Source organism: Glycine max, chromosome 2, assembly GCF_000004515.6.
Source record: "Glycine max cultivar Williams 82 chromosome 2, Glycine_max_v4.0, whole genome shotgun sequence".
Taxonomy (NCBI): Eukaryota; Viridiplantae; Streptophyta; class Magnoliopsida; order Fabales; family Fabaceae; genus Glycine; species Glycine max.
In genome coordinates, this window is record NC_016089.4 from 43,553,302 (window position 1) to 43,566,932 (window position 13,631).

At 36.8% G+C, this 13,631-nt stretch overlaps 2 protein-coding genes across 3 annotated transcripts; both read right to left on the reverse strand.

Annotated features, from left to right (window-relative positions):
* Positions 1 to 294: 294 nt before the first annotated feature.
* LOC100811391 (ubiquitin-activating enzyme E1 1) lies at positions 295 to 11,064 on the reverse strand. 2 transcript variants are annotated; one of them, XM_026126292.2, is made up of 8 exons: positions 10,299 to 11,064; positions 9,539 to 9,780; positions 8,718 to 9,100; positions 7,966 to 8,183; positions 6,172 to 6,966; positions 1,933 to 2,798; positions 1,398 to 1,830; positions 295 to 1,126 (listed from the first exon to the last, which is right to left on the reverse strand). In XM_026126292.2, the coding sequence occupies exons 3-8, from the start codon at positions 9,085 to 9,087 to the stop codon at positions 530 to 532; spliced, it is 3,279 nt and encodes a 1,092-aa protein (XP_025982077.1). In that variant the 5' UTR covers positions 9,088 to 9,100; positions 9,539 to 9,780; positions 10,299 to 11,064; the 3' UTR covers positions 295 to 529. The 2 variants fall into 2 exon arrangements, with proteins under 2 accessions (XP_025982077.1, XP_003518319.2); XM_003518271.4 differs by lacking the exons at positions 9,539 to 9,780; positions 10,299 to 11,064 and adding an exon at positions 9,331 to 9,491.
* A 147-nt stretch (positions 11,065 to 11,211) lies between these two features.
* LOC100305817 (uncharacterized) lies at positions 11,212 to 13,330 on the reverse strand. Its single transcript, NM_001250180.1, has 5 exons — positions 13,294 to 13,330; positions 13,059 to 13,179; positions 12,785 to 12,888; positions 11,626 to 11,757; positions 11,212 to 11,468 (listed from the first exon to the last, which is right to left on the reverse strand). Exons 1-5 carry the CDS (start codon positions 13,294 to 13,296, stop codon positions 11,442 to 11,444), a joined length of 387 nt encoding a protein of 128 aa, NP_001237109.1. The 5' UTR covers positions 13,297 to 13,330; the 3' UTR covers positions 11,212 to 11,441.
* Between the last annotated feature and the right edge of the window lie 301 nt (positions 13,331 to 13,631).

The following is a 13,631-nucleotide window of genomic DNA, read 5'->3' on the forward strand; positions in this document are numbered from 1 at the left end:
TTATTTGACTGAAAAAACTTGATGGTGTGTCCTCCCAAAAAACTCGTTTATTGGCTCTACCTCTACCACACCTCATTCATTTTGCTCTTGTTTAGACTTCACAATCCAAAAAATTAAAAATAAAATGACTCCACAAAACCCGAAAAAAATTTTCGATGAAAAATACTTGTGCAAAACAAACTACATTCCCCAAGGGCCATCATAATTATGCTTCCAACCATGATGGAGAAGCCGAAAAACATTAACGAAAAGGGATCATATGCAGAAATGACGGCATACCATCAATCCATCATCTCAAGAAACAAGGTGTATTAAAAAAATTAGAGCAAATGATATAACATACAATACAAGGAACGAAAGCTGCTTTTCAATTCATATATGAAATGTGCTGTGGACTGCGGTGGACAGTGTCGTCTTGTGTGTAACCAATTAACCATTATGAATAAGAAACTGGAAGGTCCAACATATTCTATTTTCTAACTAAAGACAAGTCTCGGACACACCTGATGCTTATAGGGGCGAAAACAACCTAACGGAAATAGATGGATATTTGGGGGATGTCAATGTCATTATCATCATCATCCTCACAGGCGACAACAACATCCAAGTGACGACGGTAAGAAGGTATTTCCACCTTGGCCACTTCCCTAGCTAAATCCACCATTTTTTTGTCCATTCGTTCTCTGTGCCTAGGGAACATGCTATTATAGAGCAGACAACTTCCACATGAAATACTATAAGCATTCAAACCTTTTGACTTCAGCCACTCAAGAAGCTCCCTTAGAGTAGGATTGTCTTTTAGAATCCATCTGTCCCAGACTGTCCAACTCATATCTTGATGCTTGATAACCTTTGGCGGAACTGGCTCTGCCATGGAAAAGAGAGGCAGTGCTAAGTTGGCAAATGTGTTCCGGTAGTCCTCAACTTTGTGCCCTCCATCCAAAGCTTTGTACAGCTCCAGGCAGACAAGCCCCGTGGCCATGGCAGTTGATGTTGCAATTGCTGGAATGATCCGTCCGGCAATAAACTTGGCCTTGAGCTTGTCAACTTCCGGAATGCTGTAGTTCCGTGCCCTCATGTTTGCAAGCCCAGCTATCAGGTCCATATGGTAGTTTGTATCATCATCCTGTAGTTTTACAGCACAAAGGTTTCAGTAAAAAAAAAAAGATTGGCACAAAGGTAATTGTTAACTTTGGATAAAAATAAATTATAATAAATAAATAAAATGGCAAGTGGAAGAGTTCATGTACACCTATTTCTCAGCAAATACAAACTCAACCCACACCTACCCAAAATCCCCAATTGAAACTACCAAATTCAAATAAGACAACAGAGAAGGCTTCCATCATCACTGTGGAATTCAATCAGAACAAAAACTCAAAGAAAGAAAACTAGACCTTTTCAAACTGAACTGGTTTCATCCTGAACTCTGGTAGCAGCTTTGTCCGGCACCCCTCTAACTTGAGGATTAGATCATTAATCACCGCTGCATCATCTATGGAAGCGGATGAGAGACTGGTGGCCTTCTCATCTGTCACTATTTTTGCATCTTTCTTAGGCTGAAAGTCAGGTACTATCACTCTATCAACAGCTTCAGCCAACTTCTTAGGATTCTTCACCCAGTCAGGAATTGGAATACCAAATGTTTCTGCTCGTAATATAGAAGCTGCCATCAAAAACTGAAGATGACCCAGATCAGAGGATGAGAATTGCAGTGGATGAGGGAACCGTTTTGGTGCAGACCAGAAAGGAGCTCCAGTACTAGTTGCAGCATCTTCAGGAAAAGTATAAATTAATTGCTTTACTCGGTTAGCAAAATAATCTTCAAACCTGTGAATAAAAAAATCAATGCATGAGTGTAGGACGTACAGAAAAATCTAACACACTGACAATATAAGAGAACAAAACCATATATATTATAAAACAGCATACTTTAGCCTAGCCCATGTAATACAATCTTCAAAAGTCTCACACTTCTCCTTGTCCAAACACTCAAGAACACGCTCCAAGTTATCCCTCGCTTGAGCATCACCAGCATTCTTCATTGCATTAGTATATTCATTTGGATTAGATAAATATGCATTTACTTCAGCTGGAGTTTTCTCAAGCAAACCCTCAAACTCTGACCGAGCCCATGTCAAGCAGTGGTCAATGTTATGTGGAAATGAATGAACAGTACACATCGGTGCCTGTTTCTCAGGTGGATCTCTTGATGCGCCATAATTTTCTGTTAGGTGGGGAATGACCATTTGGGTATTGCATTTGGCCCCAAGAGTTCCAGATTCAAGAAGTGGCTTCTGGAAATACAAGCACCTCTGATCAACATACAGTCTTGCATTCACATTGTCTAGTGCATTAATCACGACACTCAAATTTTCCCAGAAGGTATCATGAAACACATTTTCAGTTTCAGGGCCAACACGATTTTGCAGAGCATCAATATTCAGACAGGGATTTATAGATGCAGCAGCTGAAGCAGCAACTGTAGACTTAGCCTGGCCAATATTCCAATCGCGGAAGAGGAACTGCCTACTTAGGTTACTCTTTTCTATGACATCATCATCAGTAATTGTGAGCTTTCCCTGACCACAAGAAACTCCCATTAGGGCAAGGTTTTTTAAAAATTCACACCCCAATGCACCAGATCCAACAACAAAAACTTCAGCATCCTCTAATTTCTTCTGTAACTTTTGTCCAAACACTGAAATCTGTGCATCATAACGACTATTTAAAGGTTTTAAATCATTAGGGTCCAGTGGTTCTGTAGGGAGTGATTCCACAGAGTCGAAGTACAAAAACTGCAAAGGTCAGAGGAGAAACTAAAATTAAAACCACAAGAAGGACAAGTATTATAACCTCAAAAAAGAATGCTCAATCAATTGGGAAAGAAAAAATTGAAACATGAGCAAGATATAGTTGCCAATAGACTTGTATTATTTCTGTTATTCTATATACTAAGCAAACATAAAAATGCCAATATATTTTGGAACTGTAGGATACTAGGATTGGAACTCCCATCCCCAACCCACACCCATACAATATTAGAAAATCAAGTATTTAAACTAACCCACACAATATATTTTGGTTAAATCTTGATATGTTCACTTATGAGTGGACCAAAGCACAAAGTTTTTCAGAGATTTCACACTCATCCACCTATGATATTGCCTCGAGGTATGGATAACTTCCAGTTCAGATAGTCTTGGGGGGTTATGCAGAGAGAGGGTACAACATAATACTTGAATGCTAGTAGAATCAGAAATATTAAAAAAAAGGCAAACTGCACTCATCCCCTCATGTTAAATGAAATTACACATGATATCCCTCTTTTTTTTTACATTACTTTGACCTCCCTTGATATACAAACAACAAATGACAGATATGTTGTTATATATTACGGGAGACTTGTATATGATAATTTTCCCTAAAAAGGAGGGGTATTGACTGAAGTTTTGTTAAACCTCGAAGGGTGCAAGTGTAATTTTCCCTAAAAGAAAGTACATGATCCAGGAATTAAAATCTTAGTCAAGTTCAAATTTCATTTTTTTTTTTGGAAGGCTGAAAATATATATATTATTAATAATAAAACCAGTACCAGTGGTACCAGAGATTATAAATACAAAGCACCAAGGTGCTACCCTCCAATAAGACCATCAACAAAAGCCAAAAAGCATCCAGAACCAACCCCAACTAGGCAACAAAATTGGAAATATTAGAGGACCAGTAGTGGAAGCTAGTATTAAACTTTTTATCCTTAGCCTTTAACCATGACCAAGCTAAGAAAATAGCATGATCCATGACTTTACAGGGATCAAAAGGTTTTCCTTGGAAAATCAAATGATTCCTATGCTGCCATATAGAGCTAGTTAATGCAACCCACCACCCACATCTTGTACTGTGGTTCACATTTGCCCCAAACCCCTCACAGAACTGATGAAAATGGTGAACCGGGGTAATGGAAAGGGGACCTACTACCTGAACCCAGCGCATAGATTCCCACCACAGGCCATTTGTTAGCTTACAATTAAAAAACAAATGACATACATCCTCCTGCACTCAGCCACATAAGGAACAGGTGTCTTTCTGAGTAATAGCATTTCTTCTTAAAAGGTTGGCCTTGGTAGGTAGTCTATTTTTAAGTAGTCTCCAACAGAAAATCACAGCCCGGGGAGGAATTTTCAACTGCCATATAGTCTTAAAAATGTTGCCATCAGAATATACTGAAGTGGTGTTCATGCATAAGCTATAGGCTGATCTAGTAGTATATTGACCATTAGATTCAGCCAACCACAACATATTATCTTTCACCTGTCTTTGGATAGGAACAGAACTGATTTCCTCCATAAACTGCACAGCCAAATGGGTTTCATGATCAAAGAGATTCCGCCTCCACCTCATGTCCCACCTCCAGCTATGATGGTTAAAATGTCCCATTTGAGAGATGTAGTCCTTTTGCTGTCTACTTATGAGGAAAAGCTGATTATACTTCTGCTGCAGAGTGTGTTGTTCCCCTAGCCATTTATCAGTCCAGAATTTAATATTCTCCCCACTCCCAACCTTCCAAGCCAAGTTGTCTTTAAAGATACTGCAGTCCGACTGGTGATACAGATTTCTTATGTCTCTCCACCACTGGGAAAAGCCCCTTTTGTCACTGCCATTTTGGAATTCTGACCAACCACCATATTTTGAAGTTAAAATTCTGACCCAGAGCTGCTGTTGATCAGATGCAAAAGCCCATATCCATCTTCCCATCAGAGCGAAATTAAATTTAGAGATATCCTTTATCCCCAGTCCCCCCTCAGTCTTAGGCAAACAAATATCATCCCATTTGACCCAAGGAATTTTTTTGTGATCATTGTCCCCACCCCACAAAAAATTTCTTTGGAGGGATATCAGCTTTTTGACTACCCTCTGAGGAATTTTAAAAAAGGAAAGGAGATAAATTGGGAGGGCATTAAGGACAGAATTGATAAGGGTAATCTTCCCAGCCATGGATATATCTCTTTGAGCCCATTTGGCTAATTTAGACTTGAATTTAGAAATGAGAGGCTCCCACACCAGCTGGCTAGAGGGATTAGCCCCAATAGGTAAGCCTAAATAGAGGAAAGGATATTCCAGTTGTCGACAGTGCAAAATATTGGCTGCTTCCAAAGACTAATTGACCCCACCCCTTATTATCCCAAACTGACTTTTAGCAAAGTTAATCTTTAAACCAGAAGCTAATTCATATCCTCTTAATAAGGCCTTTATAACATGAATATTCTCCCACACAGCCTCTCCTACAAAGACAGTATCATCAGCATACTGCAAAATGTTGATAGGCTCCTTTTTCTTTCCAACCAAGAAGCTTCTATAAAGGTTTTTGTGGACTGCTTGTCTCATCATACCAGTAATACCTTCACCTACAATATTGAATAGTAAGGGAGCTAGGGGATCCCCTTGTCTCAAACCCCTTGTAGGGAGAAATTCCTTAGAAGGGCTGCCATTAATCAAAATTAATATAGATGTTGAGTGGAGGCAAGCTGATATCCATGATCTCCATTTTGAGCAAAATCCCAACCTGAACAGCATGTAATCCAGAAAAGACCAAGAAACTGAATCGTAGGCCTTTTCAAAATCCACCTTGAAGATCATCACAGGTTTCTTATTTCTCCTTGCTTCCTCAACCACCTCATTGAGAATCAAAATACCATGCAGAATATGCCTTCCTTTAATAAAGGCTGACTGCCTTTCATCAATTAGCCCATTCATTACAGACCTCAGCCTGTTAGACAGCAACTTGGCTATAACTTTATACATACAACCTATCAAGGATATAGGCCTATAGTCATTGAATGACTGCCTTTCATCAACTTGATGTTTCATTCATAAGAATCAAATTCAACAAAGTGCCTTGCTCAACAGATGGATTTTTTTTTATTCAAGATATGATATAGGTTGCTTTGTTTAAATCATGAATTATGCCTATGCAGTTATTTTTAAAGAAAACTACAGAAGATCCAGAGTAATAAAACATCAAGTGAAGAAGCAAACTGAACACACAATCCAAATGGCCAACTAACTCTAGAAAAATATTTGGAAAAGACTTCCATATGGGCACACTTCAGTTGCACTGCACAATATTTCAAAATACAGATGATACAATGATTAACAAGAAAAAATATTACTTACTTGAAAAAGTGGATGAAATTTCCCAGAGCATGCTTTTACAACCTCTTGTCCTACAATTCCACCAAACATGGCTGCCATAGGATTCAATACTGCCCTAGCACCAAAGGCAAATTGCTGTAGAAGTTTTGGATTCACATCTTCCAATCTTCCATCACCTAAGCTACCATTAATATTACTGGCAATAGATATAAGTTTCTGTGCATCATCCTCTGAACCAGCAACAGGGAAGCGATCTATCTCAGAAACAAACTTATCCAAAGCCTGGAATGCTAAATGCAGTAGAGGTGGGCGATCAAACTTCGAAAAATCACTCAGCAGAAAATCACCAGGATCACTGAGTGCTTCCCTGAGTGGTTTAAAGTTCAAAACCTTTGGTTGTTTGACCTGTGTGACAATGCCACCTTTTTCATATCTACCATAATTTGTGGTGTCTTCTTCAAGAGTGAATGAATATGCTCTAGCATTTTTTATCTTTCTTGGCTTTCCATCATTTAACTCTTCCATACCATGAACTTCAGAGAATACAACCAGATCTCCATCCTGAAACTCGAGCCTCTCATCATCAACACAGGAAACTAGAGCAGGGTTGTCATTGCTGATGGATGCAATTATACCAGTATGGGGATCCTCTCCATCGACATCAACAACAGTGAACTCAGGCCCAAAATCACAAAACAGAGAACCAAAAAGGCCCCTAACTTCACTTTTAATAAAGGCGATAGGAGGCTGATGACTGTGGCAGTAATCATTGAACTCAATGGCTTTCTCAAGACTAACTTCAGTGAAAACAACAGCCTACAAAATGGTTGAAATAAATAAAGATACAAATGAATTAATGATTGCAGCTGAGCAGGAAAAGTTCACATTAAAGTGCACCATTAACCAACATTCACAATTTGAGTGCTATACATCACTTCAAAATTAAAATATTCCCAACGACACATCTTGCTTAAATGGCCAAGAAAATTCAAATGTGCTCCTCTCACACGGTTTTATCAATCAATATATCATATAGGAGTAATGTTATTCCCCTTCATGTTTACCAATAATACCAATTATCAAACAATACAAAGACCATAATTCATTTTTGGCAATTAACAGTACATAACTAATCATGCATAACAGATGCAATTTATTGTCTCCTACCAGGCTACCACATTATTATCAATACTTTTATCTTACCCCAGAACACACTATCATAACTATTAACTACTACCGCAAACATCAATAATCACATAACATGCACATACCTTATTTTAATTAACAATATTTACAATTTCATTAACTTCAAATAAAGTTGAGAGAAAATAGTCAAGTGCCTCATTACAGTCAGAACTCAGAAGTACAATTAAGACATTAGAAAATAACTCAGGCATGTGTAAAGCAAAATAAAAGTATAGTAGTATTACAGACATAAGAACCACTGACTCTGCATTTACAGGAATCCCCCCTCCCCAATCAGTCATTATTTAAATGGCATAATATAGTTCACTCATTGTTAATCACCCACCAGGTTTTGTAAATAATACACATCCATACAAAACTGTAGCAGAAGTTTCAAATACATGAAATTGAAACACAAATAACTATGAAACATTAGAAGTTACCCTTGCAATATCAACGTATGAGTAAGGAAAATCCTTTTTTTTTTCTAAAAGTTCCATTGACATCAAAACACGCCAGCACACATATAATCACTTGATATGAAGCAGATGTACATATAAATGCATTTAAGAAAAAAAAAATGAAGTTCCAAGAATAAAAAAAAGGAGTAGAAAGCAAGATTGGAAGTACCTGGAAATTAGAAAGTTGTTCTTTTGTCAGCTTAGTTGTTAAGGTTAGTACAACCACGGCATTGTTAAGTTCCTGCAACTTACCAACAGAAGCCTCTGCCCTGTTCTTGCCAACATCATTTTCTGAAAACACAAAATTACTGGACAAATCCCATAACTCCACATTTCCTTCATCATGCAAGGTTACAGATTTCACCCCAGCAAGAATGAGATTCTTGGCTGCAAGTAGTAAACTACATTAGAATACAGAAAAACAACAGAGCTTAAATTTGAATCTACATTGCAACACCATTAAAAACTCAAGTCACAAAACAAGTGATTTAAACTGCATTATGTATTTATATACTCTCTTAACTAATTAGAGAATAGCACATAAGTAAGAACCTTCAGAAGGGTTGCCCAATGTATGCAGCAATGACTTTTAACCAGTTCCAAACTCCCAAGTTAACGATAAAAAGCTTGAAATAACGAACATGAGCAACTAGTAATCATTTTCAGCATGGACAACAAATAACAAGATTATGAATTGTATAAGTCAGTTACTCTCCTTCACTTCATTTTTCAGCTTACAAAGGAGACCAGGGACTAAATTATCAATCTTCCTAACACCAATACCGTCAAACAACACAACAGTCACAACTAAACAATTTTCTTTAATTAAGAGAGGGGTCAGAAAACCACTGCTAGTATGATCAGCATATCTAAGGACCTGTTTAGATAAATTTCATAATTAGTGTTATAAAACCAAATTACCAATCTCAACTCCAAGACCCTGCATCCCCGAAACGAGGATGCTGGACGCAAAGAGCCTCCGCATGGTCTCCCGGCCATACACAGCGAGCTGCCGACTGTGCAGATCCTCATCGATCTCCGCCGGTTGCGAATTCCCCAACGCCATTCCTCCGACCGAGTTCCCGACGCTGTCGTCACCACTGCCGCTACCGAATCCCTGGCCGCTGACGTTCACCGCCGATTCCGCAGCACCGGCACCCGAGCAGGCAGCAAGGCTTCCGATCCGAGCCTTCTTCGAAAACGACGCCGCACCGCTATTGGAACTGTTGGTGGGGTCAGTGTCTCCTTCTACAACCACTCCTCCTTCGCTCGCTCTCTTTCTAGGAAGCATATAGTGCAGTAAGCTGCAGAACACGCAACGAAACCGCGCCATCGAAATTATCACCAAAACGAAAACAAAAACAATCAAGTTAAAATAAAAATAATAATAATAATAATAATAAAGAAGATCCATGATACTGTTCAGGATATATAACAAAATAAAAATGCAAAACCCTGAGTAGCATGTGATTCGAGTGCTGAAGAATGAAGAAAAGCAACATCGTAAGATGAATGAGGAAGGTAGGGAAGGTACCGAATGGAACTTGAGAGAAGGAAAGAATAGAATCACAGAATGGAGAGAAAGAGAATGCGTGCGTTTGGGTTTCTTTTGAGTTGAAGATGTGAGTGTGAAGAGCTTAGTGAGTTTGATATGATATAAGAGAAAGAGAGAGAGAGAGAGAGAGAGAGGAGGGTATTTATGGATTTGCATGTAAAAAATTAAGTTTGTTACAAATACTCACCTAGGGTTTTGGGAGATTGGTGGTTTTCGCGTTACTCGCTAAGCCATTTCTTTCTATCTTCTCCTTTGATGAGAATGAGTGGGCCTGTGATTATGGAAGAATCGACAAAACGAATGCACCGGGACGACTACATGCCACGTCGCCGTTGTGAGGATGGAAAACAGAAACTAATGTCTCAACTCTCAACCATAGTTGGATTCCTTGGAACAAAATGTTTGTATTGGGCGTTTTACTCCTTTGTTCTACCAAAAACAAAAATGCATACAATGTGATTTTTCAAACTTTTTCTTTATATATATTTACATAAAGTTTTCTTATGTTTTGAAATTTAACTGATTATTGTAAAATTTTGAACTTGGCTGTAATTAAAAAAAAATTCTTAAAAATAAAAACATAAATTAAGGCATGATGAAATTTCTAGTATTAATCTGACAATCAACACCAAAGTCTGGTTGTAATGTGTTAACTCTTTTTCTTTTTTATTCAAAGGAGGCTAAAGCCAATTACATAGTGATCCACGAGGAAAAGAGATTCCTACAAAGTCAGTTCATGTACCTCCCAAATGTGTCAAATTAAGCTGAGTTTGGTTCGACGCAATACTGATAATTTTATATAGGCTAAAATATTATTTTAGTCAATTATATTTCACATTTATGTGTCTTTTAAAAATCTCGTAAGTTTATAACAATACTTAAAATGATCATTCCGTCAATTTTACATTTATCGCTATTATATTAAAAAAAAAAGAAACAGAACTCACTCATGGATATTTGAGTAGATCTAACAAGTGTGGAGATCTTTTCAACATGGAGTTCACCAAAGTTAGCATCCCCAGCCAAAACTTGTGTGAAGATCTAACCAACCCAGAACCCGCCACAGCCGACAATTGCTTCCTTCACCTCCATTGTTGCTCCTACACCTCTTTTAAGTTTCCAGAACACCAGATCCAAAATGTAAAATTGCATTTCAAAAAGGTTTCTGAAATGTAAAAATTTACATTTTCAGAAAGATTTTACTAAATGTAACTTTAAATTCGGGAATAGGTGCAAATAGCAATGGGGGGTGCAGGAAATAATTTCCGCCACAGCCAAATTTCGAGGACGCAGAAAAAGTGAAATCATTTTGTCAAAAAAAAAAAAGTGATGTCAGAGAACTCCTTAAAGTCTTAAACCTCCAAAGACACCATAATCCGAAGCATCCGTGAAGGGAGATCTGAATATTTTTTTAAAACGTTACAGGCTATATGAGGTGGGAGAAAATACATTGAACATTGTTAATTGTAGCTAACAGCGTCAACCAGCTAATTGCTTGTTACTTTGTCCTAATGTAAGGAGTGTTTATTCTTTCAAAAAGGTGATTTATGTTTTAAAAATTCTATATAGTAGTTATGCATTACTTGATTATAAAATAACATTTTATTTTATGATTATAAATTTATAATTTCAAATTTTAAAAAAAAAGTTACTCAAAACAGATTCTCTATACAAATAATCAATAATAACAACTTTTGAGGAGTTACTCGACAGAATTAAAAAATAAATAAACTTTTTTTTCAGATCCTAATTGTTTTCACGAACTAAATATATTTTTAAAAAATATGGGGAAAAAACAGAAAAAAGAGAGCACATTAAGTTAACCCATTCTGATTTATCCAAAAAGAACAAGATAAGTTTAAATTTTCCTAACAGCACCCCACATGCATAGCATTGAACAATTTATAAGTTATAACAGAAGTGTAATTAATAACAACGGCGAGCTAACTTCAAAATTACTTTCAAACAATCCTTCGCGGCAAAAGTAAATATAAATGTAGGTTTACACATAAAACACCTTTGTCTGTTGAATACAACATCTGGTCCAGTCAAAGCCTCTCAAGAAGCCCGTCATACCGAATATCAAATTTTCAAATTAACAGCTTCTCAATAGCATCCTGCACACCAACATAATTAATTCAATTACAATCAAGCCAATGAATTGTGAAATTAAAACTTTCACCAATTTAATGACGGGTCCAGATTTTAATATTAAGAATGATTAATATAGTTGGCAAATACATGAACATTCGTAATGTAAAGCGCTGTGAATACCTTTAGTTGCTGAATTTGGGATTTGAGTTGACTTCCTTCATTAGTTGTTACAGAACATGCAATCACTGGCCGTGTGACTCCACATGCTCGCCCAAGTGCTTGTTTTGATGGAACGAATACATAGGGAACATTCTAAAATATTCAAATAATCATAAATATAAAGGTTACTTTGCTGCCATACAGATAAAAATCCCAGAAACATCATAGAATTGAAATAACAGCAGCTGGAGTAGTGAAGGCCAAAGAAAAAAAAAATGCAAGCTGAAAAATAACATCTGTAGCTATCTAAATTTTACCAGCATTGAGTCTTTCCTAATTCCATCCTAAATTACAAGGTTTTATTGATCACACAGTAACCTCAACCACAGAATATGAAAAATTATATTCATGTTCTTAGGATGGTAAAGTGAGATCATTGAGGCATAAGGATCGAATCAGGCATTAAGCATCACTAGGTGGCAATGTCATTAGCTAAAAAATTCTTTTCTGACTGATAAAATGAAACCAAAATTCATGGTTAAAAAACCACTAAACTAATAGACAACTAGATAGGATAAGGAGGCATGAAAAGAACTTGTGAAAAGCCATGACAGGGGTTACTGTAAAGCTACAAAATTTCCATAAGCATATTCTTACCGGGCTACAGGGTAAGCATTTCATAAAAGTTACACACTGTACAGTATACAGGCAGATAGTAAATTGTTCAATTCCAAATGAGAAACAAAACCTCAAATACAAAAGTCCTAAGCATCAGAAACTGCAAACTACACAATATTACAACTGATAATTGACAGACAGTATATGACATTGGTGTGTCTTCAAGTCCTTTTTCTGGGCATTAAAGCATGGGTAAATCATAAATTCCCCATTCCCTGCATCTGTCCGACAGGACCCATGAATATTCTAAAATTTTAATCCTTGGACTCTATGCTGAAAATTTTACTCTTTATAAATAAATATAGTAGAAGGGGGGACTCAAGGACCACAATAGTAACAGTAAAACTCAATTAGTAAAAACCATTACACAATTTTGAATTTGGAACCAGTTGACATGCTTAAATTTCTAAGGCAACTCCCTAATACTAAAGAAAGACCAATTGAAGTGCAAAGCTGAGAAAAACAAAGGCAAGTAAGATTTGAAGGGAAATTAATTAATTACCTTATCCTCAGCAAGGAGAGGAAGATGGAGAAGAATCTCAAGAGGCTCAGTGTCTGCGGCCATCACAACGAACTCAGAAATGCCTCTGTTCAGTGTCTTAGTCGCTGAAACGAATCAATCGAATACATTAACACCAATAAGACTTACTTAACCAATTTTCAAAATATGCTGATTCTTTTTTATCTAACTTACCTTCACTAGCGGGTTCGAATCCCCCGCTAACAAAAACTAACAATCCTAACAACTAACAATTTGCCGATAAAAAAAAACTTACCTTCATTAGCACCCTTTTTTAGTTGCTTGTAGTTGGCAGCTTGTTGCACAAGATCCAAGATTGTTATTGCGAGTTGCGCATCGGCCAAAGGGTAAGCTTTTGGGTTCACTGTCTCTCCTGTCTGCAACAAAAACAAAAGTAGAACAAACAAACAAAACAGAAACAAATAAGAAATCTGAGCATTCAGATAAGGAAACGAAAGATTCGATTGAGAAAAGAGTGAGGCGGAACCAACCATTTTTGTGGGGGGTGCCGTTGATTGCAGGGGAGACAAAAAGAGGCTAACTAGGGTTTTGAAGAGAAACGTCGAAGAAATTAGAAATACTAGGGTTTAAGTAATCACGAAACTCACACTCTCACAAAATCTTGATCCTTCAATTCATCCTACGCTCCACAATCAATCCAATATATATCTATATCAATGTTTATATTTGTTTATTATTATTTATATTTTATATAAAAAAAGATTTTATATAATTAAAAATTGTTATTTTTACTCTTTTTGAATTAAATATAATTAAATAAATTTTAATTAACTAATTATAATTCTAATCAATTCTAAACAAAAATGTA